Source organism: Triplophysa rosa, linkage group LG23 (assembly GCF_024868665.1).
Source record: "Triplophysa rosa linkage group LG23, Trosa_1v2, whole genome shotgun sequence".
Lineage (NCBI taxonomy): Eukaryota > Metazoa > Chordata > Actinopteri > Cypriniformes > Nemacheilidae > Triplophysa > Triplophysa rosa.
In genome coordinates, this window is record NC_079912.1 from 4708429 (window position 1) to 4736157 (window position 27729).

Below are 27729 nucleotides of genomic sequence, written 5' to 3' on the forward strand. Positions count from 1 at the left end.
CACCATGCACTGTGCTGTGTTTTACCTTTCTGTGTTTTTCTTATTTGCTCCTGTAAAGCTGCTTTGGAACAATGCACATTGTGAAAAGCGCTATATAAATAAAATAAAAAATTGAATATATAACATTCATCACCCAAATGCATTGAACAAACAAACACCTGAACTTCGCAAACGTATGCTCTCTCTCTCTCTCCTGCACACAAGTGAAAGTGACGTCTGCACATGCTCCTTCTCCTGCTCTCCTTGCTGCCGTGGGCGTGCCGCATGCTTTTCCGGGAGAAGAAAAATAGTTACGAAACAGTTTAATATGTTTGAAAAAAACTTTCCGAAACCTGTACGATCGCTGGGGGAGTGTATCGAGCACAGAAATACTACGTAATACGCCCAACTTGTTTTTTGACAAGTTGACCATGTTAAGCATGAGAAGACAGCATACCCGTATTCAAGTATTTTTTGAAGGTCCAGGGTGTGAAATTTAGTGGCATCTAGTGGTCAGGTTTGCGATTTGCAACCATTGGTTCACTTCACCCCTCCCTTTCGAAGCTCTATGGTGGCTGACAGAGGACTAAGATGTCGTCATGTTTTCGCTTTTTTTTGCAAAATATTAGAAGGGCCAAAACATTTGATGAATATGAACAAATAAGCAATGTACAAGCTTAGAATTGACAATGTTATCATCCAATGGTGTGGACGCATGATAATTATCATAAGTTAATTGTTTTAGTTATTGATGGTGTTAACGGGTCTTTATGCAGTTGCGATACGTTTTTCATGACAACCGCAACTAGCTTTTCCCTCAGAAAATATCCAATTGTATTTCTAGTTTGTCTTTCGTGTACACACAGCTAGACTAGAGCACACATCCTTTCTAGTATGTGTAAAGTTAGTCATACAACCAGGCCAAATTTACACTAGACAAACAAACGTGCTGCAGTACAAATAGGCTGTAGCAGGAATAAAGTGCACAATAGGCAAAAGCGCTCATGACTGAGAGACATGACTTTCTGTTTGTGCGTGTATTTGGGTGCAGTAGGCTGCTATTTTCAGTGGCACTTCCAATTTATCTTTCCTGGTGAGTCACACACCTGCTGGTTTGGCATTGATCATACGCAGCTGTTATTGCTACTTTAAGCCACTGAACTTAACAGATGAGCCCGCGCATTTGAACCCCCTCTGAAGTTTGATATTTAGAAATACATCCACGGATGGAGTAATTACTCACCCTCCATTTATGTCTCTCTGTTGGTTGTATGAAAGAAAAAAAACAGATTTACAGCGTTTTTTTTCCGTGCCAGCTGTATGACAGCGATGTATGGTTTCTATAGTCTGTAGTGCTAATGAGGAAAGAAGCAGAGAGAGAAGAAGAGAACTATTAAAGAGAGCCATATTCACATGCTCATGTTTCTCCAGGCCTGATATTCTTCTTGCCTATGCTTGCTTATGCAATTCTTCTCTAAAAGTAGACGCACAGATTAAGTTTGCTAATTTAGAGAGGATGCGCGTGGGAAGATCATTTCGGTTTTCATAAAGGCAGGAAGATAAGTGGTCCTAAATGTATAGAAAACTAGATTTTAACTTTTTTAATGAAGAAAATGTTAACTGTGCTTGACCATGCAACTCTCACAGCCATGATGCTATAGTGTTGGGTTGCTGTGTGTTTTATAACGTGTTCTCAATTATTTTCGCACAGTGCTATGTGGTTACCAGGGTGTTCTGAGAGATGTTTTGCTACGTGGTTTCTAGTGTGTTCTGGCTGTTTGCTGAGGTGTTGTAATGAGTTCTAGGCATTGTTTGTAGGGTCTTTTGTTAGTTGGTACAAGGTTGGGTAGTAGTACTGTTTGAATTTTGTCAATTCGGAATCAAATTTTGCTTATCAATTCTTATCATACCTATTGTGAGTTTTGTTGGGGTAAAAATGGTCATTTACGTTATGCTACTTATTGACTGTTTTCCAAAATAATATAGCTACAAGTAGCGCTTAAATGAGAAAAACTTTCACCTTTTATGTTGTTGTTTTATTCTTGTAACAAGTTTTACCATGTTTTTGTGAACATTTTCTTGATTCAGTCTATAAAACCTGTAAAAAACTGATTTAAATACAAAGATCTTTGAATTAATTATTTCCGTCACGTAACAGTGTGTTTGTGATTTTTTTAATGTAAAAAATAATTTAGATAATTAACTTATAATTTTCTATAGATGATAAATAAAAACATGCTTAGGCATCATAGCTTTTCTTGTTTTGAAAAAAAAAGTTCAAAATGGATTTAAATGGTCAGTAAACATTTTGAAATTAATGCTTTTTAACATGTCATATATTCTTCTTAATGCCTAAAAAGGAAATCTATTGTTGCAAATATTTTTTTAAATCATGTTTGTTGTCTTGGAATCCAAGATTTCGTAAGAATCGCCCACTTATCATTTTCTTTGATCATCTTTACAAGGATACCAAAATCATGTAGAATAGTTTGCATTTATCAGACACAATACAGAATATTGTATCAGCTTGTGTTATGACAAACACAGTGCACTCTTTTATATCTATACAGTGAACCCGCAGGTGTCATATTGGTACAGTAACCATATAGTATAACTGGGGTACAATATATGTGGTAAAACCATAGTATTCTGACTGCAAAATGTAATTCTGCAAAATGCTGTTTCAGGTTAAATAAACCCCTCACCATAAGTATGAACAGTAGAAATAGTGATGCTCGCCTTTATTACTAAAAAATCAGCCCTCAAACTGCAGTTGATGGTTATTTGTATATATTTTTACTTTAGTCGGCTTTGGGGTTTTACTATTACAGTGTCCATAAAGTATCAAGTCAACTTCCTGCTCATTCATGATAAATTGCTTTTCTCTTTCATCTCTCTGCTGTCATAGTGTCTCTATTTATAGACTGTAAATGAATAAGATGCTGATATGAAAGAATTATAGACGATGGCAAATCAAGTGCTGCTCCATTTAAAGAGCACATGTGAGGAAATGTAAGCCGTAGAGCAATAACCGGAAAGCTTCATGAATTACATTGATTTGTTAATGACAAAACTACTGCCCAGGTCTTAAAGGGAAAGGTCCCTTAAAAATAAAAACTATTCCATCATTTACACAAAATATACACAATTTGTTTGGGTTACTTTTTTGTGGAGGACTGCCTGAAACATGAACGTCAGCATGACAGTCTGGCACACACTGACAGAAGCAGTATGAGCACGAGTTTTTAGTGTGACTGATCACTCAAACTCATGCTCACACTCACTTTCACCCACCCATGGGAAAGACTCACACTGCCAGCCTCATGTGCTATACCAGATATCTTTCACATGGCAAATTCTGACTTCCTTCAGCATTCTGACACTCTGAAACACAAGCATAATGCAATTTTTGCAGAGGTGCAAAAAGTGAATCTATTTACATTTTGCCAGTCGATTTTTAGTAGATCTGTTTTAAAGGGGAAGTGTGCACACAAAAGTAGTTTTGCAGCAGGTTTGCCAGTAACTTACTGTATTTAATTACTTTCCTATGAGTACTGTTTAAATTTTGAGTTAAACTTTACTTTAACCAAAATTAAAACACTTTGACTTTTGAAATTCAAAATGAGCAAGAAGAGACTGGCATTAGCACAGCAACGCTGCAAAAAATGACATTCTTCCTTAGCATTTTTGTCTTGTTTTTTAGTAAAAAATAATAGAAATTTCTTAAATTACAAAAAAATTACATAACAAGAAAAGTGACCTTAGATATTTAATCTCGTTTCATGAAAGAAAATATAAGAAATAGGTAAGTTTATGTTTAAAACAACATTGCAAATTAAATCTACAGTAAGTTACTGGCAAACCTGCTGCAAAACTACAGCAAAGTTTTACAGTGCAGTTTTCATTTTAAAATACTCATTTTTACTATGTTGCATCGTATCAAATCAGGTTTACAGCTTCAACCAGATATGCCTTTTCAGCTTACATGGAAATAGCCTTTAAAAATAAGAGAAAATTATATAAGAGCAGAAGTTACATAACATACATAGAGAATGTGTACTGTAAGATAGTAGTTTGATCATAAAACCTAAAAGTTATATCAACAGAATTTACAAACCCTACAAGCTAAGCCAGAAATACTGTAGCTGTAAGGGCCAGTTCTCCTCTGGCATGTTACAGCTGCAATCCATAACGTTGGGGCTTAAATGAAAGCATACAGCCACAAGGTTTACTTTAATATTGATTTAAAATTGTTGGGTCTGTTTTTGGGGCAAATGTCAAGCAACTTAAGTATGTGTTGAATAATAGAGATAGTTGACCCAAAAAAACATGAATTCACCCTCATGTGGATCAAAACCTGTATATGACACTACATAACACAACAGAAAATATTTTGAGACATGGTTTTGTGTTCATACAATAGGATACCATGTTGTTTGGTTAGCAACATTCTTTAGAATATCTTTTTATGTGTTCTGCAGAAGAAATGAAGTCATACACATACTGTAAGGGTGAGTAAATATCGAAAGAATATTTAGTTTTGGGTGAACTTTCCATTAAGTAATTTGCCAACAAGGAAGTATACATTGCAGGTTGTGATGCTTTGGCCTGTTTATCTGAGCTGTCAACCAGTCACATAAGTTATTATGCTGAGAAATGTAACCTTTCAGACATTGAAATGGGAGAAAACAATATATATAAATGTACGTCGCCAAATCTACAGTAGTAGACATTTGGGATGGGCTCTTTTGGCTCATATTATATGAACTTCCATCAACAATCCACAGTACAACAACAATGTGATGGGATTTACATGCACCACTTAATTCAATTTTGAAAGTAAAGTTATTTTTGCAACATCATCTAGTGGCACTACCATTACACACTTCACCTATAAGCAATAATTTTATTGTCTGCTGTGCGATATCACTGTAGCTTCACACCCCATTGGCATGCTGTGATGTTCCTGTCATTTCCGACACTGATTTAATGAGCCGCTAGAAAATGGCTGGGGATAAACATATTTGTTTGCTCTGGGCTTCAGTTCATTTGACTGAGCTCCATTTAGCCAGCTTCATTTCCTTCACTCTCACTCGTTTCACTGGTTGCACGGCTGTCTGGCTGTAATGGTGAACAACGGTGTCCTGCTCTGACTGGGCGAGCGATCAAGCCATTTGTCTTCATAGAGGAGAGAGAAATTTCATGAGTCTGACAGCGGCGGCAGCTGCCCCGGGTGTATTAAAATAGGTGTCAACAGAACGGCGTGTAATTGACTAATGCTGTTTCAAACTGACCCCTGTTATCTGAACGACCACCCAAAACATAGATGTGTTTTCCTGCCCTTAGAAGACAGATAGCATTTTTTGATGTCCCCACATCTTATTTCATTTGCAATATTTATGTTAAACTGCAGTATGTAACTTGTTTGGATTAAAAATAAAAAAATGATTTATAATATAAACTGATGGGTATGATTTATTGGGAAATGTGGGTTTGACATATATCAGTCGACTGTAACCTGCAGTTTTATCTTTCAAACCGAGGTGGTGATAGAGAGGCAAATGTTACGGATTGCAGCTGTAAAATTGATGTAACATCTATTATATTCAATGTCTGTTTAAACACAGTTTTTAGCTATTGCTCATATTTATCTTAATCGCTTCGGCACTTAGAGAATAGAATAGCAGCATGCAACTGTGAATGACATACCTATAAACGCTTACGTTCATCTCAAAGTATTACAGACAATCTTGGTATTTTATTAATTTATTTGTAATACCAGTGAAGGAACATACTGCGCAAAAGGAGTTAAATGTAAAAGATTTAACAGTCCAAAGTTTTGCACTTTATATTGCGTTCGTTGGACTACCAGCCTGGTGAGTACAGCTGAATGGAGAGGATCAAGGGGATGAGGTCATGAGAGGAGAGATGGAGGAAGTATTAGATAGTTGAGGATGGGAATAATCTCAGCTCACAGCCTGAGGTCATATCATACGTGCTGGAGAAGAGCTCTGCTAGCAGATAAATAAAAACATGACTTCTAAGTAGGACAATACACATCACAACACTGTGTGCTGCGGGAAGTGATTTCATCTTATAAATCCTGATTTTTCTGTTTGTATTTTATTTTGTTTATCAGAGTAAGGAAGAGTCATGACAGAATATGGGAACAGATAGTGGTAGACAGTAGTGGTGTAGAATAATATTCTGAAATACATAATTTATCAACATTGCGAATATTATTTAGATTTTGAACATACATTGTTTTTACATTAAACTTACAAATGAGAGAGAATTTAACATTTTTCAATGATAGCCATTTATTTGGCACATTTTATTAAATTAGTTTTGTGATCCTTAATTGTCAAATGATTTGCAAGTATGAGTCTGATAATGCTGGGTTCACACCAAACGTGAACAATCGCGTTCCACGCTCTTAATTACTTGCGGGAAAAGTTCGTTATTTTTGCGTAAGTGATGCGATCTGACAAATATTTTCAACCTTCGCGGAAGAAGAGATTGATGCACGATCGCGTCTATACGTGTCTTTGCATTGACTTTGTATGTAATTTACTTGCCCTTATACTAAATGTGTAAACAGGTATTTAAATAGAATATTATTGTCACAGCAATGTTATTTTAAGACATTACATTAGCACTATTATGCATGTCGTCGCTGTCGGGCGTAATCCTCGTATCTCCAAAACCATTATTTTTCAGGAAATTAAAAAACTGCATATTTTTTGAGTTATTAAACATTGTGTCATTAAAGTTGGTATTATACCTATCATATACTGTTGTGTACCAACATTAACACAACATTTCCCCCAAACAATGTTTAATCGGAGATACAAGGTTTATGACTTGGGAGCAGGGAGATACGAGATTACGCTGTCATTGATAAGAATGGTATGGACACAGACGTCGCTGCTGCCAGCAGTGTTCATCAAAGTCTGCGGTCGCGTTGAGCCTTTTGACAAGAGACGAGGCTTTAAGAGCTAATGAAAGCTAATGATTGTGGTTACATACATCTTCCTAAACTCTATTTTAAACGTTTAAGAACTATAAGTGATGTAATACAAAAAACGATGAGCTGGCTGTCTAATAGGCGTAAATTAGCCGAATCTGCTCGCAAACTTACCTTCGTGGGTCACGTGCTTCCTTCTAACCTAACTATTTTCACTCATTATTGTCTAAAAAACTTTCAATCAGGAGACGTAATGCCGAGAGGCTCCCGCGGAGTGAAGAAGAGGTGGAGTTACGAGACTTCTCAGACAGTTGAAGTGTCCAATGGAGTTAAGAGATTTGCTCTCAAGCTATTTTCAACACTTTAGATTGGTTAATAATTTGTAAAAATAACAGACCCACATGGCGACTGACCAATAGTATCGATTTGTGAAAAAATATGAAATTGACCAAATTTGGACATAGGAGGTCTCCGCCCGACAGCGACGATGTTACTGTTGCACATACATACTTTTCTGTGTATTATTTTTATTGTTTATATAGACTGTTTGATTATTTATATAATATACATAACTATGTCTTCAACTCATAATTCTTAGTACCTGGCAGCTTAGTTACCTGGCAAATATTATTTACCCTTCTAAGTTTTTAAGACGATTTCTGACGCAGGGTCATAGGTTCAACACCTATGAATGCTGCAAAAAACACATCGATTATTTTCAAGCTGATTTTTACAGCATTTTACTTTTCATTGCGTGCCATCTGCTTGGAAAAATACTCACACTTCCAATTCTGTGGGTGGAGATTGAAGAACTGCACTGTAGAACTGTGTGGTCTAAAGTACACAATGAGAGTTACATCAGCTTCAATGCCATTGGTTCTCCCGTGTCCCGTGACCGATCGCGTCATTATGTTGGCTTTGGTATTGGTTCCCGCGATTGACTGCATCTAGGTAATGTTCCAGTTTATCTTTTGAATGAGAGCTGACTGCGTGCATTCACGGACACGGCATCTTCATGTAAAGTTATCGTACCGTACGGCTTCGGTGCAAAAAGGTCTGTGACACCAGTTTGTAATACTTTTACACTGCTTTTGGTCAATTTGTGCAATAAATACCTGTGACTTTTATTCCCGTGTTGTGTTTTACAGTATATGGTTGAGAAGTGGTTAGGTTAAGCGTGGGGTTAGTTGCTCCAAAATATTAAAACCACAAATAATTATGAAATGCTAAGAATCACACGCGTCTCGGTCTGGAGCATTCCCCGTTCTTCGAAGAACGACGTCAAAGGGGTACCCTGCGCGTTAATAAGTGACGGCGAGGGGCGCTGACCTTGCATCAATATGACGAGTCGGGAGTGAGAACGGGTTGACTTTTCACACCCATCTCTTGTGAAACCTCCGGAACACAATCGCGAACAGATCGAGCGGGAAACCGACAGGGACTGGAATGCATTCGCATTCACTGGAATCCCTTTCACAGACGATATATAATTATAAAAATATCATTGGACCGCTTTACTTATTGATTGCTATCAGGATGTAAAGAGATTTCCAACCAGCACGATAAAACATGTTTCTGGACAGGATCACCTATTCTGCCAGTGCCCACATCACCTTGATGAAACCTAATGAGCAGATAGCAACATGGATGTGCAGACTGGGAAAGATACCAGCAGGCTCATTTCATGTTGCGAATCGATTCACCTTTTGTTTATAACATCATCCTGGAAACTGTTAGACATGAGCATATGGAGCAGATGGAATCAGTTTGTGTTTATTCTCACCCTCAGAGCCCAATCTTGACCCCGAGGCTGTTTAATAGCTGATCTGCGGTCAGACCTCATACACGTCTTCTCTCAGTATGGCCAGTGTTTGACCCCGCAGGCTGGCCTGCTCAATACCTGCGGTTAGCTTGTGCTTTAGCAGAAGACACTGTCCCTTCTTCACTGCATGAGCAGAAAGAACTCCATAGCCTGTTACCCTCATTTCAGCCAGAAGATGTTATCAGTTCTGTGATTTCTGTAGCTTTCCCTGCAGGAATTGAAGTTTAGCGGCTGGTGCTCAGAGAACATATGGTGTGTGGATACAGATGAATATTTGGAGTGTAGCTGTAACTGACGGAGAATGAAAATGTGTTGGGAGACATGCTCTTAAATATGTAAACAAACGCTTGCTGAACAATATATTATTTCAAATTATGCATATATGTGGGCAAACAATGTATGTATACACTCTAAAATGTTGAGACGAACCCAGATCTAGAAAATGTCCATATTAGAGTCAACCATGGATTAAAAGAACCAAACATTTTGGGATGAAACAATCCAGCAAAGATTCATTTGTAACCTTCAGGTTGGATTGGTCATTATTTAACCCAAAAAACAACCCAAAATTAGTGTTTATTCCTAATTCCACTATTTGTTTGAGACATATTTTCTATTCACATTTTCTAGTGCTTTTTTACTTAATGTTACTTACGAAAAGTTAGTGGTATGATATTTTCTAATTTGATTACTAACTGACTAATGTTTTCTATTTAATCGATAATCGCTGTCCTTCTGAAACCTTATACAGTATGTCAAAATTAGCTGTTTTTCAGGAATTGAAAAAACACTGTATTTTTTAAATTATTACATTCTGTGTCGTCAACGTTGACAAGCACTTTTAAATACTTTTTATTGGTTAGATATTTGGTAAACCCAGTGACAAACATAAGGGCGCCTAATAATGATTATTTAAATTTTACAAATTATGGACATATGAGGTTTCAGAAGGCCAGCAACGAAATATAAATTCATTTTATATATAACAACAACTTATTGTAACACACAGAAATTGTAACAGTTTATTTGTTTGTTAGCTTTCTTTTTTTATGTTTTTTTTAGTTTTGTGTGTGTGGGGGCTGACTTTTATCTAGTTTTGCTTTAATTTTGTAATTCTGTTTCTATGATCTTATTATGTTGCCTTTTCCTACTTTTGTTGGATAATGTTGGATAATTCTCAATATGCGTTCTTCAGCGGTGTTGTGTCCTCATGTTCTCGCTCTATGTCATCAATAACCGGTTCCATTACACACGAACACAACAGAGAACACATGAAAGTACCCGGATGTGTTCTCGATATCAAGGCTGCATAAAATGAAGCCTTGCGCATGTACGGAATCCGCTTGAAGTTCCAGAAGTCACTGCGCCGCGTCCATCCAAGTTCGTTCTTCCGAAGCTGCCTCGCAAGACCGGTCTCCACGAGAACACAAGTCCGTTCTTCGCGTTCTTGGAATTGAGAAACGACCTTTGATTCACTTTTTTAAGCATTGTCTTGTGATTGGATCATTAGTTTTACTAGCAAGTCTTACAGAAATAATGCAGCGAAATATTTTAATAGTCTATTATGTGTAAAACCATTGAGTTAAATCTTGATATAGCTGTTTCGTTATGGTTTGAGTTGTTGAAATAGTAATTTAGTTTTACTCGACTCTTCAGCTCTTCTCTCTCTTGGGCTCTAAACCCATAACACTCTCTGGCTATTCTCCTGAGGATTTAGACCAGGATCCCACAGAAGCGTAAGGACAGAAATAGAGGCTTTTTTCTTTAAATAATGGATTTGTGTAAGTGTCCTACAGTTCTGTGCTTCATTAAAGACGATGTCGCTGCTGTTCTGCTCAAAAATGAAGGCTTTGGCCCTCTATAGCTTGTTAAGAGCGTGCTGAAGTGGATCAGTCACCGTCTCTGCTTTCAGACCTGGACTGCAGTAATAAAAAAAACCCTCAGGCCTGAAATACTGAGGATTATAAATATACACCAGTGCATTTGACCTATTGTTTCGTGGAGAATAACCTCTAGATACAGCATTAATTTTCCTCTTTGAATTCAGCAAATGAATCTGAGTTTAATTCTGATATTAATTACGTCTTGGCACATGTAAGGAAATCTGTGCCAAAACTGTCCCTCGATGCCTTGTTTGAATATGAGATATCAGAGAACTGTTTCTGTCAGCTGCTTGTATACTAGATTTGAACCTGATGAAAGATGCTGAAAAGCTGGCAGGAGTTAGAAAACCTTCCCTGAACTTTGTATTATGATGAGACACCATGTTGTTGTGGGTTTTGCACCGTTTTTTTACCTTCAGATGTACTTGCATGCAGGTCGGGTGTAGCCCAAAAATAAAAGAAAATGTTTGTGTAGATAGTTCAACCAAAAAAAAAAACTTCTGTCATCATTTACCCTCTTGTCATTTTAAACCTGTATGATTTTCTTGCTTCTGCATAACACAAAAGAAGATACTTTGAAGAATGTTGGTAACCACACAACATCGGATTCACTTTTATTGTATGGACACAAAAGCAATGCAAGCTAATGGGTGCCGCCATGAACTTGATTTCTCCAAAATTGCCTCTAGCAATGTGAAAAACCTCTCATTACTGTACCAAAAAAAGGAAGAGAAACTTTAATATTAAGTGTGTACGTACAACCTGTCAATGTTTAATTTTCTTGTTTCATATGGTTCTTTTATCAGTCCCTACAGTTACAGTTTTGTCATTTCCATCTTTTCTCTGTTTTCCATAGTGTCTGCCCATCCCAGGTCATGGATTTGTGCTGGACAAATATAAATGTCATTGCAAAAGCGGATTTTACCATCCAAACAGGGTTACAGTCAATGGCTTTAAAAGTAAGTAATGCTGTTGAAATGTTATGAATGTGAGTATGTGTTTATGTGTTGATAAAGAAAATGAGGGATCATACTGTGCTACAGCAATCATGAAACGGCATGCTGCTGAAATCCGATTTATTGTAGCCTGTTTTGGGGGGGGTTAGACGTGGGGTAATGGGTTACAGTACTCAATCTGAAACACTATCAAAGTGGATAAGAGGCAAAATAGTGCCAGCACAACATTCATGTTTTCAGTCAGGTCACATGAAGTTTTCTGGCTTAAGTCTTGCTTTTTGTTTTATATTTTTAACTTTTTTTAATGATGCTGCATGAAAAATAGAAAATAAACTGCATGTAATTTGGCGGTTGGTTTCGATTTATTATGCACAGCTTGTCAGTAAAGTACGGTTAAATGATGCATCTGAAAGCCAGAGGGCGCTCTCGTGCAGAAACTCCAAATATGCCCCACAGAAGAAGTACTATAACACACGTTGGCTGCGTCCAAATACCCCAACTTGCAGTCTTTGCACTTGACCACTTTCATGACGTATTTCCTGTTTTTGGCCCAAGTGTTCTAGTGGGTGTGAAGATCCCAAGTGAGCATGTAGTATTTCTAACCCGATGGGACACGCTTAGAAAGTGCAAACATGTAACGTTAATTAATGTGGTGTTTCTAATTATGAGATAAAAAGCAGTTTTACAAAATACATAACTCTGGAGTTTTCACCAATTAAATGTGTAACACTACATTTTACTACGGAATTATATGTAATATCTAATTATATAGTCAAGTCAGATTTATTTTTATAGCGCTTTATTATTATCGTATAAGCAGCTGAACCCAAAAAAGCAAAAACAAAAGAACAACACATTAGCCAAACATAGAGTAAATAGATATAACCTTAAAAAGTAATTGTATAACTTACACTGGAAAACTATCATCTCGCGAGACCCGAGCAAAAATTCTCATGATATATCCAGAACGTAATGCACGATGGGATACACTTAGCCCTGAATACCGCTCGGAAGTGTGGGTTTAGTGTGCGTTAAGGGCACTGCACTTTGGTGTTTTTAAGACATTGGACAGACTTGCGATCTTACTTCCTGTCGCGTGCGTGCTCTTGCGCACTCAAGTGGCCAAGACCGCAAGTGGGGGTATTTGGATGCAGCCGTATACTGCGACCCAATCCGCCTACTTATACTATATATTAAAAGTATATACTGTACTTTGTTGTGGAAAAGTACAATTTAGCGTGCAGAAAAACAGGATGCACACACTGGGACGTACTAACACAAAGCGGAAGAGGTCATTGTTTCCTAGACGACAATGTGATCGTTAACTGTCACCAACAGTCGCATAACTGTTTTGAAAAGTGGTGGGGACAGAGATGATAAAAATAATACTTTTATAAATTATAACTCTTAATAACTCATTATATTTATCATATGTATAGTGGGTGGTCTGCCCATTGGCTACTCCGCTTTTCGACTCCAGCTCTCACAGTATGTGATTCCCAAACTGTCATTTGGGGAAGGTCACTTGGCTGTTGCGGTGCACTACACTTAAAAACAGTTTATTCCTATGACTAAAATGCCACATGTTCATTGGTTAATGCATTTTTGTGCTCGGACAATGGATGCACAAGCAAGCACCGAGAGCGTGGATGATGCACGCATTTCATACTGGCCGCGTATCTGGAGTCGCGGCTCTCTGTCTTCCGCAGATATAACTTATACGAGTGTCAGCAATGTCAGATGGTGAGAAAGCGGAGCATCCTGCGTTTTTCACGAGTTTTAGATGACACTTAAACAATACACACCTTCCACACGCATTTCTTAATTTCTTCCAAAAAGAGGTGGGGACTTGTCCCACCCGCAAATTATGCCTATGGTCACCAACATCAAAATACAGCTTTTCACAGCTCATTTATTCATTATTTCTTATGTAACATTTACTATATACTTACATTTATTAATTCAGCGAAGCAACTTTTATTTAATTTTATTAATGCAGCGTCACTAAACTCCAACCTCTAGCGGTGCATTGTGGGTAATATGGGCTGTTTAAGTGTCCATGGATCTGCACGTCGAATTTGTTAATCAGGATGATTATGAACAAAATGAAAATTGTGTAACGTAGGCAGAAACAACTGGTGCATCAAAGTGATGGAGCAGATGGTGTGTACACACCCTGACTAGCACATGAAACACTGCAATCTGCCTACTGATGAGACCACCAATGAGTGAAGGCCGAAGTATAGTTCCCTTTTTACACGTACGCGAGGGACAGCATACAGTGCGTGTGACACAAATTTTGTCATCAGAATATGCGCACCGCCGGAATTTTGTTACCTCGCGTACATGCGTGCATGCGCATTCCATTTCTTGCAGTAATTAGTTTAACCACCATGTGACAACCGTGTCCTGGGAGCATCAATTCAAGGTAGTAGAAGAAAACCTGACCCCTGTAGGCCCGGAGAGGTATTGCAATATTTCGTAATACCTATGCGTCAAAACCCTTGTGTACACGTATGAGTCGAAAGCAGTATACTTTGCACGGCTGTGCGTTCGTACGCTCGCGCACACATAAAAAAGAAGTATGCCACAGGGTTAAAGAAGAGAGGGAGGCCTGAACTAAATGAAATAGCATTGGATATATGCGTAATGAATGCAAGAAAATAATAAACAAGAATGTTCAAAATGTCAGTTTAACACGTTCAAAGTAAGGAAGGAAGGAGGTGGGAACCGGCGAACGATAACCAAAACTTTAATAACATAAACAAAGCATAAACCAAAGTAAAGGGCTACACAAACATAACTAAAACACATACAATATCCAGGCCTGGTCCTCTCTCGTCGTACCTTCCTGTTGCTCCTCCTCTTATGCTTCCGGAGCTCCTCCGTGAGAGATGCGAGACCGGTGTAACGCACAGCTGACACTCATTATCACCCGCACCACCGGTCTCGTCCCGTCTCCCTCGTCACAGTCAGATTTTCATTATAGATGTCAGGGACAGCAAAACCAAAAGCTCAAACCCAAAGTAGTTAAATTATTTAAAATAATTTTTCAATTAATTATTTACAAATGATTAATAAATTTGTTTATTAATTTTTTTTTAAATCGTTTTGTATCGTAGGAAAATCAAGTGGGAAGGGTATGGCGGGGTTGCCACATCACAGGGATCTTCCAGAAGGTTCCAGTCTGTGTCTGCCCTGCCAGGAGGGCTGTGCTTTCTGTAAGGACGACACGCCTTGCATGGCACAGGGAGATGGCATCCTGCGAATGGCGATTCTCTCCTTCCAGGGACTGTGCATGCTGGTGGACTTCATCAGTATGGTGCTGCTCTACCATTTCCGCAGGAGCAAGGTGAGCGTGTGCTGCCGGAAGCAAAACTCATTAAGACGGCAAATGTTTCCATACAGCACATCCTGTTCACATTGACACTGGGGTATTCCATGCTGAGTTACATTATCATTTGTACTTTGTGTCTACCTTTGACCTTTTTTGTGTGACAATATATCTCCAATTAAATTAGAAAGAGGAGTGTTGTAGTGTTTTGTTTGTCAAGTCATGATATAATAAAGCTTATTGTGCAGTTCAATCTGTAGCACTCTGCACACCTGAACTGAACACTGGATTGTGTCGATTGTGTTAACTGGATTCACTAAACGGGCTTTTCTCAATCTGAAGTGGAATAGAGAACGGATTATAAGAACAGCTACATTTCACACACACACACACATACACACAGCGCTGATGTGAGCATTTCAGAAATGCCTGCACATGCCACGGTCTGGACCTGAAGACAACCGCGCCTGTAGTGTGAGTTATAGCAGACTGGATTTGCAGGGAGCGTGAGGAAGGTTCATTAATCCCTGCAGCAAGGCTCAGTTTAGGCTGTCGATATGTAGGGCACTCAGTTTTGATAGTGCCAGCATTTTAATTTACTCTGGATGCACGCTTGGTCTGGCCGCTGTCTGAAAGTGATCCATACATTACAGAAGTCTAAATGAAAGCGACAGAGTTAAGATTAGAAATTTTCTTGTGTTTCATCTCGCGCTGTCAAGCACTTTCTATAGGCCGTTTGATTTCAGAAAGCAGTTGACAGCTCACCTGTTGCGTGTTAATGGGATTCTCATTTTCTCTATTTTGAAAGAGACTTGCTTGAAGAGACCAGCTGAAATATTTGCACCGCTGTAGAGAGAGATTTACTCACCCTCAAGTTGTTCCAAACCTGTATAAATGTCTTTGTTCTTTTCAACACAAAGGAAGATATTTGGAACAACGTTAGTCATTTTCAGTTCTGGGGCACCATTGTCTACCATAGTAGAAAAAAATGTATACAAAAGATATTTTGAAGAATACAGGAAAGCAAACCGTTCTGGGGGAGTTTTGACTACCGTTTTAATTTTTGCTACTCTGGTAGTCAACGATGTCCCAGAGTTGAAAATAACTAACATTCTTCCAAATATCTTCCTTTGTGTTCAGAAGAACAAAGTAATTCATACAGGTTTGAAACAACTTGAGGGTGAGTAGATGATGACATAATTATTCTTTTTGGGTCAACTATCCCTTTAAGGATGCTGGCCAGCGCAAACACCACTTTTACTCTCTCTCTATATTTATGCAACCAAAAAGATATGTCATGAAGTAGTCTTAAATGAATCATTTCACAGTTTATAAAGTGGGTTTTCTGATGTGTTGTTGTTTTTGGTGTGTTTAAGAGTATCAGAGCGTCAGGACTCATCCTGCTGGAGGCCATCTTGTTCGGAGCCCTGCTTCTGTACTTCCCGGTAAGTTTTCATTGACTGCAGTTTTAATGCACTTTTTTACTGTAGGGGTGTAAAATCAATGGTGATTAATGTTCTTGGGCTTGTACTGCAATGTAATGTAGCCATTAAAGGAAAATGTCTCGGTAATAGCCCCATTTAAAGCAATAAAGGAATGTCCCAGGTTAAATTTAAGTTAGGCTTTCAGTTGCCACACAACATCATTTGGATTTGTCCGTCGGTTTGTAAAAAGCCACAGACTTCCATTGTACTTCCATTATTCCATTGTACTGTTCCATTATTGTTTCGTTTCATTTCGTTTCGTTTTACAACGGATGTCAGTGTTGAAATAGCTGTATAGAAATAGCTATTTCTTTAAATACATCAAAAATCTAATTGTAAAAGCCACATTGACATAGCTGATTTGGCTTTAACAATATACCGTTTTCATATGTTGCGTGATACGGATTAAAGCAATGTAGAATAATATAAGAAATTCGATTTAAAATACCATTAAAAGACTGGTGTGCATCTTACAGGGTGGATACAGTATTGATGAAGATGAGTTTTGTGTGCTTTATTCAGTATGAATGTATGGCTTGACTCACAGTAGTTTTGTAGTTTAGTGTTATTCACGTGAAGGAGGTGAGAGGACCATTTTGGCCACTCATTCTCTCTGTATGTGACAAAAACACATAAGAAAAAGATCTTTCCTGTTGGCTTTTTTTATTTTGCATGGATCAAATATATGTAAAGTTGGATAATATCAGTTTTTTTCCAATACTTATCTGATATCTGGTGATTTGACATCTCATATTTGTGTCCGCATTCCTTATCTTAAAGGACCAGTGTGTAATTTTTTGGAGCATCTATTGACAGAAATGCAATACATACTCATAACTGTGTCCTCAGATGTGTATAAAGACCTTACATAATGAAGCATTAAGTTCTTATTACCTTAGAAAGAGCTATTTCTATCTACATACACCGCGGGTCCCCTTACATGGAATCCAACATGTTGTTTCTACCGTAGCCCTAAACGGACAAACTGCTCTACAGAGCATATTTCGTAAATACGTTATCTCATTCGGCAAAGAAGCAAAAACATGTTGACATGTTTATCTTGCGTCAGTAGTGCGAAAGGGAGGGGGTGGTGTGGAGTGAGCCGTTGGTTGCAATTCGCAACCTCACCACTTGATGCTGCTAAAATCTCCACATTGCTCCTTTAATTTGTAAATATTATTTTTTGTCTATTAGTTGTGTAACAGTGCATGATAATTTCTACAGTACATCTCAATCGAGTAACCGCTAAGATAGACAAAACCACTAGTACTTAGACAATTTGTTGTTTATAAATGCTTCTTGCAGCTGTGTGTCAAATGACCCATTTAAAAAAATCTGAGTCACGCAACGTGTTTTATTTAGTTATGAGCTTTATGGGAAGCCAAAAGCTCCAAAAGTGACAAACAAACATATTTAACTCAACTCACATCAGTTTAAACCAATAGGACAACAGTAAACAAATTCGTTCTTTGTTTGATCCAAAGATTTCACTACACAGATCGATTTGCACAGCGCGAGGATGCACTGTGAGGTGAGACGTAACAGTATTGTAACCACAGTCGGTCAATGTAAACATACAGTACATGATGTCAGTAAATGAGATCTGTGCATTAGGCATTGCAGGTGTAAATGCATCGGTTGTATAGAACCCGTCTGATTTAGCGTGTTGGTTTAATGTGAAACACTGCACGCTCACAGCCCACCCTGCAGCTCATCTCAGACAGACAGAAGCTCCGCCCGTCTGCTGACTGCCAGTGCTCCCGATCTAAATATAGACCGGAAAATATTCTCCACTCATTCTACCCCCCTATTCTACTTTAAATAATTCCAGTGTTATCAAGAAGCAGAGATGCATCTCATCGTGTTCCCTTGGCATTCTGCTTTGTGGAGTAATGCAATTTTTCAGCTCGCACCCCACTACTGCTGCTCAGCGTGTCACATGCAATAACTTCACTCCACACTGTCTGGAATAAGACGGAGGATGTGGAGCGAGAGAGGGGAAACCAAATTACATGAGCGCACACACCGCACACGTTCAGCACTGGCTATACAACAATAAGAGACAAAGATAGCACCTGCATCTGTGAATTTTACAATGGTCCTTGGGTCAACCCCATATTATGACGCCTGCCTGTTATGAGAATATTGATCATAAAATATGAAATATCATGTACTGATTAATTGTCCCCAGTGTAAATCTGTCCTTCAAACAACCCCCCATGCTTAGCATTTCTCTTTGCCATCTCAGTCCATCTGTGTCTACAGCCTAAATCCCTTTCAGGTACAATCGTCTCTTTAGCTCTGCTTTTTTTGCCAACAATCTCCACCCATTTCTCCTCTTCCCAACTGTCCTCTCGCATTTATGCTCCAATGGCCTGCTGCCACCCTGACCCTGGAGCCCGGCCCATCAGGAGGTTAATGACAAACAGCACTCCAACATTTCGACCGGCCAAGGGTGGTCGGTCCAAGTCACTGCTGTTTTGCAGATTAAGTGGTTTAGAAAACGCCTACAGTTCTCCTGTTTCTGCACCTGTCGGCACAATCTCAAACCGTTCACCCAAATATGGACACACAAAGGCCTAAAATTGCTCTTATTAAGTGTCTGTAAATTTTGTCTGTCTGCATTGTGCAAGATGTAAACAACACTTCCTGTTTCAGTTGGTTTTAACAACACGTTAGAAAATACAACCAACAGAACATTTAGAACTGAACTGAAATGTTTTCAAGACATAATTGTATATGTCAAAAAAACTGGAACAGGAAGTGCTTCGGGACCGGTGTTGTTTACATCTTGTTCCCATCTCATTAGTTCATATTGATTTCTGGATTTCTGGATATCAGGGTGCGCAGGTTCATGTTTTTATCTGATTTAAACATGTTCTCACTTTCGACTCTATATTGACGTTCGGGCGGCACCCCTCGGTGTCGCTTTTTAATGTGCGGAATACCCCCTTGGTCGTTTCACTCTCGGGAGTGAGATTCTGTTGGATTTAACAAGCAAAGAATAATATTTGATTATTCTTTTCTTATTTATAAGTTTTGCTGAGAGACATTATTCGGTAAAAAATAACACTTTATAGAATACATATTGTTTTATAGCAGCTTTACAATAAATATTTCCAGTGCATTTATCATTTTATAATAACCTTATTTAGCTACTTTCCAGCTGGCAAAAGATTTTTGTTAGCTTCTTAATTACAAGAATTTAGTTGGATGAAATTTTATGAAAGCTCCTAGCTTACCACATGTCATTATAACAGCATAAATTGCACATTGGACAATACTTTATTCCTATAGACAGTTGTGTAGCTACACAACACTAGGGTCTAGAAAACCAACACATTTGTCACATTCTGGACAGTGTCACTTTTTAACATGCAGGGTACCCCTACCCCGTCCTCACCTTAAACCTAACCACTTCTCAACCATATAAAACACAACACGTGAATAAAAGTAGTCACAGCTGTTTATTGCATAAACTGACCAAAAAAAAACAGTGTAAAGGTGTTACAAACACCTTGCGTCACAGACCTTTTGAACCGAAGCCGTGCGTTAACTTTATAGAACAAGCTCACTCTGGGGTCACCATAAAAATGTCACATGACATTTTTTTTTTGCCAGGGCAGAAGTTATGACTGTGCCATGGGCGAGCCGCATAAGTTCAATGTTAATAAATAATGGAGGCAAACATTTTTGCTGCCGAGAATAGGATGCCAGTGTGATTATAGGATACAGCATAAAAACATACACATAAACGCATGTTATATGTATGCCTATAGCCAAAGCACAATCTGTTGTACGAAACTAGCTGCGCGGCGGCAGCTTAACCACCCAAACATCAACCTATAATAAACCATGGGCAAACCAATTATGCGATTAAACACAACTGCATGCTGCACGGCGACAGCATATAGAAATCAACCCGTGACATTACACATTCTGCGTGTAGCTAGCCACAATCTCAAATAAAGAAATATCTGTCTTACTGTACATTACTGCTGGCCTGCATGCAAAACTCCGAAAGTGGCCTTTATTTCTGGGTTGACACTGATGAAGTCCTGCATAAGAACATCAATTTTCAGTAAAAAAATGTCTGAAATTCGTTTTTGCGCCATTTGGACAAGACCGCTCTTGACACTTGACATTCACTAACGCCGTGACGTCATGATACACTTGTGTTGTCATTGTAACAGTAACGTTATTAAAACAAAAACAATAACGTTTTTAATGTTTTCAATGGATATTAGTGAATAGACACATTAATAAAATTTATTTTATTTATTTTTGATAAAACGTTTTAATTTACGTAGTGTCTATTTACACTGAGTAGAAATAGCCTGCCCAAGGCAGCAATGCTTTTTACTCTGACCGAAAATAGCTGTATTTTCTTTGGATTAAGTAGAAATAGTAGTAAAATGCTATTGATACTTATAAATAGTGGCAGGTAATGTTACTATTCGTACCTCAGTATTGTTGAATGTGATAGAAAAAGTTTTTAGGGAGAGTTGGACCAGAATCCCTGTCTCCTGTGCCACGCTATACAGACTTTACACCTTATGCCACTGGAGTCATTGTTTGATGGCGTTGTCCTAACACTATTTCTAATCCAATCACATATTGGTGGGCAGATTTAGTGCAAATAGTCTCTGCCTTTATTTATTTATTTTTGACATTGTTTCAGTTGTTCTTTCGCTCGACGCCAGGGAACCGGCAGCACCCCCACTTCCCGCGGCTATGGATGTACGGTATATGGGGATCGCTTGTTCCTCATACTAATCGATCGTTTGGCTTTTGTACACTTGGAATATTTGTATTTTGTGAATGACATTGTGACTGCTTGTATCTTGTGTTTTATTGTACAATAAATAAACTGTTTCGTTACTTGCTCAAACTGCCCGAATAACGTCATCCAAAGGCAATGATCCTGGCTGTTAAACTGAAAATACAACCCCAACACATGTCGTCATTGAAAAATTATACCCCTGTATGATTTCATAATAACTGTAAAATGTACATGCCAGTCGCGTCTCCGTGTTGATGCCAATAGTTTCTCATGGAAAGCAACGAATTACCACACACGTCGAAAAACAATGCCAAAGGGATACCCTGCGACACTGAGGGGCGCTGCCCGAACGTCAATATTTGACCTGTTGGAAGTGAGAATGTGTTGAGAAAACATACAACAAAATGCAATTCGGAATCTTGCTTTACAAACTGTCAATACTGACCATGAGCCCATAAGGAGAGATATAAAAAAGTGACACATGCAAGCTTTTCTAAGAATAGACAAGGTTTTCTGGTTATACTATGGCAAAAATTCCAAACATTCCAACCATTGCTAAGTGTTTGGTTCTTTGCCAGAATGAGCTGCAAAATGGAGCAGAATTGGTGATGTTCTAAACCCTGGTTTCTTATGCACTTAAAACAAAAACAAGCATGCATTTACACACTGTCTCTTCCTGTATTTCTCATCTCTGTCTGCTGTCTCTCTTTCTGCCTCACACAAAAAGCACGTGTCACATCCCTATTAACCTGATGTTATCAGAAATATCTCAATGGATTTGGTGATGACGGGGAAGGGGACAGTGCAGGGCTCTGATGGAGAAAGAGAGAGAGCCTCTGACTCTACAGAGGCCAAACTAGATGTAATTCATACAGCGAAAGGCTCAGGGGACACAACACTAACCATTAACTCCCAATCCTGCCCGGGCATGTGGGAAGAGGTGCCAACAACACCCCATTCTCAAGACTTGTCCACACATAGATTAGAAAAACCAAATGGGATGAAAGGAAAAAGGGATTGTGAAGGAATGGGAAGAGATGACACGTTCATGACAGTTTTCCTCACAAAGCTGCCTTTTTACATTATCACCAATCAAATTAATGTTAGCTCTCACTTCTCAGATAATTTCTACATGTCCCACAGTGATCTTTTTCTATCTTGCAGAAGCAGTTAGCCTGAAACTTTTCCTTAAAGTGAAATCATTTAACTTTGACCACTTTTGCACCCTTCCTCTCGCAATAATAATACTCCAGGGTGCCTGTCATGGAAATCAAAACTCACGGCTGAGGGTTAATACATGTTTCTGGTCTTATTGTGCATAATTTATCATACTAACAAACTAGTTTTGTCATGGTAATCTTTCATTAAAATGTAATAACTTGCGTCACCCCTGAAATCACAAAGCTTCAACTGACATTTTTTTCTTGGTGAATGTTCTGTTTTCTTGGTCTCTGAGCAGAAGTGCAATGAACAAGTTTGAACAAACTGCTCAAAACAACCTATCGTCACTGTCCTTCCGAAACCTTGGATGTCCAAGGTGTCGCTGTTTTTGAGGAAATGGAAGAAACACTGTACTTTTTAAAGATCACATACTGTGTTGTCAAAGTTGACAAGCACTTTTACTACTTTTAATGGGTTAGATATTTAACAAACATAAAGAGTGACTTCTTCTTCTTTTCCTTTCGGCTGTTCCCTTCAGGGGTCGCCACAGCGAATCATCTGCCTCCATCTTGCCCTATCCCCTGCATCCTCTTCTCTCAGACCGACTACCTTCATGTCCTCCTTCACTACATCCATAAACCTCCTCTTTGGTCTTCCTCTTGGCCTCCTGCCTGGCAGCTCTAACCTCAGCATCCTTTTTCCGATATATTCACTCTCCCTCCTCTGAACATGTCCAAACCATCTCAACCTGGCCTCTCTAACTTTGTCTCCAAAACATCTCACATGTGCTGTCCCTCTGATGTACTCATTCCTGATCCTATCCATCCTCGTCACTCCCAAAGAGAACCTCAACATCTTCAGCTCTGCTACCTCTAACTCTTCCTCCTGTCTTTTCTTCAGTGCAACTGTCTCCAAACCATACAACATCGCTGGTCTCACTACTGCCCTGTACACCTTTCCTTTCATTCTTGCTGGTACTCTTTTATCACACAACAGACCTGACACTTTTCTCCACCCATTCCAACCTGCCTGCACACGCTTCTTCACCTCTTTTCCACACTCCCCATTACTCTGGACTGTTGACCCTAAGTACTTAAAATCCTGCACCTTCTTTACCTCTTCTCCCTGTAACCTCACTGTTCCACTTGGATCCCTCTCATTCACACACATGTATTCTGTCTTGCTGCGACTAACCTTCATTCCTCTTCTCTCCAGAGCAAACCTCCACCTCTCTAGACTTTCCTCCACCTGCTCCCTGCTCTCACTACAGATCACAATATCATCCGCAAACATCATAGTCCATGGAGATTCCTGTCTGACCTCATCTGTCAGCCTGTCCATCACCACCGCAAACAAGAAGGGGCTCAGAGCCGATCCTTGATGCAGTCCCACCTTCACCGTGAACTCCTCTGTCACACCTACCGCACACCTTACCACTGTCCTACTGCTCTCATACATATCCTGCACCACTCTAACATACTTCTCTGCCACTCCAGACCTCCTCATACAATACCACAGCTCCTCTCTTGGCACCCTGTCATACGCTTTCTCTAAATCTACAAAGACACAATGCAGCTCTTTCTGACCCTCTCTGTACTTCTCCAACAACCTTCTCAAAGCAAATATCGCATCTGTAGTGCTCTTTCTTGGCATGAAACCATACTGCTGCTCACAAATGCTCACTTCTCCCCTTAGCCTTGCTTCCACTACTCTTTCCCACAACTTCATTGTATGGCTCATCAGCTTAATACCTCTATAGTTTCCACAACTCTGCACATCTCCCTTGTTCTTAAAAATCGGCACCAAAACATTTCTCCTCCATTCCTCAGGCATCCTCTCACTCTCTAAGACCTCGTTGAACAACCTAGTTAAAAACTCTACTGCCATCTCTCCTAGACACTTCCATACCTCCACTGGTATGTCATCCGGACCAACCGCCTTTCCTCTCTTCATCCTCTTCAAAGCTCTCCTAACTTCACCCTTGCTAATCCTTTCTACTTCCTGCTCAACAATATTTGCCTCTACTACTCTTCTCTCCCTGCCATTTTCCTCATTCATCAGTTCCTCAAAGTACTCCTTCCATCTTTCCCTCACCCTCCTGTCACCTGTTAACACATTTCCATCTCTATCTTTAATCACTCTAACCTGCTGCACATCCTTTCCATCTCTATCCCTCTGCCTCGCCAACCGATACAAATCCCTCTCACCTTCCTTACTATCTAACCTTGCATACATATCCTCATAAGCTTTCTGTTTGGCCTTTGCAACCTCTATCTTAACCTCACGCTGCATCTCCCTATATTCCTGTCTACTTTCCTCCGTCCTCTCACTGTCCCACTTCTTCCTAGCTAACCTCTTCCTCTGGATACTCTCCTGAACTTCCTCATTCCACCACCAAGTCTCCTTGTCTTCTTTTCTCCTTCCAGATGATACACCTAGCACCTTCCTACCTGTCTCCCTGATCACTTTGGCTGTAGTAGTCCAGTCATCTGGAAGCACCTCCTGTCCACCTAAAGCCTGTCTCAACTCTTCCCTGAAAACAACACGGCACTCTTCCTTTTCCAACTTCCACCACTTTGTCTTCTGCTCTGCCTTTGCTCTCTTCATCTTCCTCACCACCAGAGTCATCTTACACACCACCATCCTATGCTGTCTAGCTACACTCTCTCCTACCACTACTTTGCAATCGCTAATCTCCATCAGATTACAGCGTCTACATAAAATATAGTCCACCTGTGTGCTCCTGCCACCACTCTTATATGTCACCCTGTGTTCCTGCCTCTTCTGAAAGTACGTGTTCACCACAGCCATCTCCATACTTTTAGCAAAGTCTACCAACCTCTGTCCTTCTGGGTTCCTTTCCTGAAGACCAAACCTGCCCATCACTTCCTCATCCCCACTATTCCCTTCACCAACATGTCCATTAAAGTCTGCGCCTATCACCACTCTCTCACCTCTGGGAACACTCTGCATCACTTCCTCAAACTCGCTCCAGAATCTGTCTTTCTCCTCTTGCTCACAACCTACTTGTGGAGCATAAGCACTGACAACATTCAACATCACCCCTTCAATTTCTAGCTTCAGACTCATCAACCTATCTGACACTCTCTTTACCTCCAGAACATTCTTCACACACTCCTCCTTCAGGATCACTCCTACTCCATTTCTCTTCCTGTCCGCACCATGATAAAACAGTTTAAACCCCGCTCCAATGCTTCTAGCCTTGCTCCCTTTCCACCTGGTCTCCTGGACACACAGAATGTCGACTTTCCTCCTCTGCATCATATCTACCAGCTCTCTGCCTTTACCTGTCAACGTACCAACATTCAAAGTCCCTACTTTCAGTCTGAAACTCCTGCCTTTCCTCTTCTCTCTCTGCCTACGGACACGCCTTCCTCCTCTAACACACCTTCCTCCTCTCCTTTGACCAACAGTAGCCCAATTTCCACCAGTGCCCTGTAAGTCAACGGCACCGATGGCGGTCGTTGTTAACCCGGGCCCCGACCGATCCGGTATGGAAGTCATGTTAGTGATTCGCATATTTGATTTGGCAAGTTTTATGTCGGATGCCCTTCCTGACACAACCCTCTCTATTTATCCGGGCTTGGGACCGGCACAAAAAGTACACTGGCTTGTGACCTCCTGTGGCTAGATTAAACATAAAGAGTGACTAATGAGTGAAATGAGCTAATGAGCAAAAAAATAAAAATCATAAAATATGGAGATGCGGTGCGCTATGGTGGTTTGCCTTGTTTACTGGTCTTAACCATTTTTAGCTGGTTTATTGTTGTGAAACTGGTCTCTCAGCTTGACCAGATAACACTCATCCAAAATTTGCTTTAAAACCAGCCTTATTATTGAAAAAAGTCAGCAAACCACTATATATATAATAAAATTATATGTTTTTTTCTTATTCAAAATTATAACCAAAGTATGTGTGAAATATGGCTATAGAGACGGAATGTGTACTGAAAACCACTGCTGAAGCGATGTTCTCAAAATCAAACATTTTTCACTCTGGATTTGCGGTCACGGCATCCCATTGCTCTGACGTGGCTCATCCTGGTCATAAAAACTCTTTCCGGCCTTGTCTTCATGGACCAGAAACCATCAGACACCACGCTCCACCTCCATCTTTAATTAGACCTGCTTCAGGAATGTTCTGCTCGCGCTCAATTATTTATGGTGTTTTGGGGAAAAAAGGTACACGCTCGCTCTAATCTTCCCTGTAAAATCTCAAAAGCCCAAGCCGGCCCTGGATTTGTCCTGTTATATGAGAACATATAAGACCCCCAAGGGTCAAAGATGGACTTAAGGGTCACTGCAAGGAAATGGGCATTCGATAACTCGATATGAGATGACTCAGTTTGACCTTTAAAGGCATCTACTGAAGAATCTCCCCAATGATTGAGTAAATGGATTGGCTAGCATTACGATAGCACATAGAAAGCAATGGCTACAATGTTTCTTGTGAAGGACAGGAACCTCTTGCATTATTAATTGTGCTATAATATGCACGTTCACATATACTATGTATTTCCCACCACCATGCCCCAGTTTCTTAGAATGTAAAGTGGTTTCTATGAGAACTAAGCCTGGATCAATAATCTGAGGATCTGCGTTGTGACCTTGAGTTATCTGTCTCATCTTCCTCCACGTTAGTTTTCTTTGTTTACATCATCAAGCAGAAAATACGACTTTACGCCTGTGCATTAATAAGAAAACTCAGTTGTGAGGTGTTACTGGAAACACCAACTTTCTTTCATGCATTTGGCTGATGCTTTTATTCGAAGCGACTTATTGTACCCTTCAAGCTATACATCTTTTTTGTTTGTTCAATATGTGTGTTTTCCCCCTGAGGACCTAGCCGCTAACGCTATGTGCTTTCAGCTCAGAAATGTAATGCATTATGCACACATTTTACTGTATAGACGCTCATCAATTCATCAAGTAAAGATGTGAGACCTCTGAATCATGCGTCAACATTTGCACAGATGCGTTTAACGTCAGTCTGAGCGTTCCAGCGACGTGATCCGTGGCCTTTGTTACCAAGTGCCTGGAGATTGGTGCGGGGGAAGCGACGGCAGCTAATGATCATGCATGACTGTAATAAATAACAGCATTCAGTCTCATACACACGTCATCTCATCTGCCCAAGCTTTCACAGCCCAGCTGTTGGAGTCACACCGCTCCACGGAAGCGGAAGGTTTTTGTTAAAGCACATTGTTCAAGTGATGCTTTTGTGAGACAAAAGCTGTGAAAAGATTGAGTCATGTTAACTCAGGTAGTACTCAGTTTGCTTTTTGACCCTGTTGAAGGAGCCTTCACGGGGTCATGAACAAATGTTTGGAAAGATAGAA

General features: G+C 39.6%; 1 protein-coding gene across 1 annotated transcript in view; it reads left to right on the forward strand.

The window, feature by feature from the left end:
- gpr158a (G protein-coupled receptor 158a) overlaps positions 1-27729 on the forward strand; it is a 92279-nt gene that overhangs the window by 21655 nt on the left and 42895 nt on the right. Inside the window, 3 exon segments of the mRNA XM_057322507.1 lie at positions 11508-11610; positions 14730-14959; positions 16318-16386. Of these exon segments, the coding sequence (XP_057178490.1) occupies positions 11508-11610; positions 14730-14959; positions 16318-16386 (402 nt within the window).